The sequence below is a fragment of the Eimeria mitis genome, genomic scaffold (assembly GCF_000499745.2).
Source record: "Eimeria mitis Houghton genomic scaffold, Emh_scaff1342, whole genome shotgun sequence".
Classification (NCBI taxonomy): Eukaryota; Apicomplexa; class Conoidasida; order Eucoccidiorida; family Eimeriidae; genus Eimeria; species Eimeria mitis.
In genome coordinates, this window is record NW_013568841.1 from 4,350 (window position 1) to 5,272 (window position 923).

The 923-nt window shown below is 59.5% G+C and overlaps 1 protein-coding gene across 1 annotated transcript in view; it reads left to right on the forward strand.

The window, feature by feature from the left end:
* Positions 1-923, forward strand: part of EMH_0034990 (uncharacterized protein) — a gene marked incomplete at both ends in the record, with an annotated part of 7,597 nt that overhangs the window by 1,034 nt on the left and 5,640 nt on the right. The window contains 2 exons of the mRNA XM_013494934.1: positions 1-174; positions 307-591. Of these exons, the coding sequence (XP_013350388.1) occupies positions 1-174; positions 307-591 (459 nt within the window). The remainder of the gene's footprint in view (positions 175-306; positions 592-923) is intronic.

Sequence of the window (923 nt, forward strand, 5' to 3'; positions counted from 1 at the left end):
ACCAGCCCACGTCATTCCCTGCACGCGATCGCCATTGAATGGCCTCTCTATCGAAAGTGTCGTCAGGACAGGAGGGGGGCAGATAAGCTTCAGCAGAGGGCGCAGCAGGTGGAGGCAGGCCTCAGATGCGTATACACCTCCGTGCGGGAGCGCTCAAGCAGCAGATGCACCGAGGTACTGCAGCGGTGAGGGGGCATTGATCCGCTTCGCTACTTTCGGTTTGGGTCATCTCCGCCTGTGGAGTATCAACGGCGAGCGGCCCTTTCAACCCCCGTCACACAGAAGTTTGTGCATTTCGCGTTGCAGTGGAGGAGGAGGAGGAGAAGCAGGGGGAGGAGGGCAGAGAGGGGGGCCCCCTGAAGCCACGGCCTGCGCCTTCTTACCCTCGGGCGATGTCATCGCTGCTCTGGCAGACAGGCGTATTGTGGTGTTTAGAGGGTTGGCTCCTCTCCGCTCTGTTTCGGTGCCCTCCTGCAGCAGCAAGATTCTGTTGCTGCAGCCGCTGCAGAAGAGTTTGTTGCTGCTAGTGGCACAGGAGGGACTCGTTCAGTTGCTGCCCCTCACTGCCTTGACGTCGGCAGCAAACAACAAGTGCGCCGCTCGAGCAGCTACACGCAGAAGTTCAGGTGTATTTGCACCCAGCTCACCCAAAACAGCTCAAACTGCTGCGGCAAGGTCCCTCACCGCCACAGATTATTCTCCTTCTGCCCTCCCGTCTCACCGCCTCTCTTACAGCCAGCGAACGCCTCAAAGAAGACAGCACCAGCAGCAGCAGTCCCAGCAGAAGGACGGAGTTTCCACACTCCCCAGAACTCCCAGACAGCCTCGCTCGCCTGCAATCCTTCGTTCGCCGGCTCCTCCACCTTTTGCTACTGGGTCAGTGCATGCACCCTCTCGAACCCCGAGGAGTACTTACGGAGATT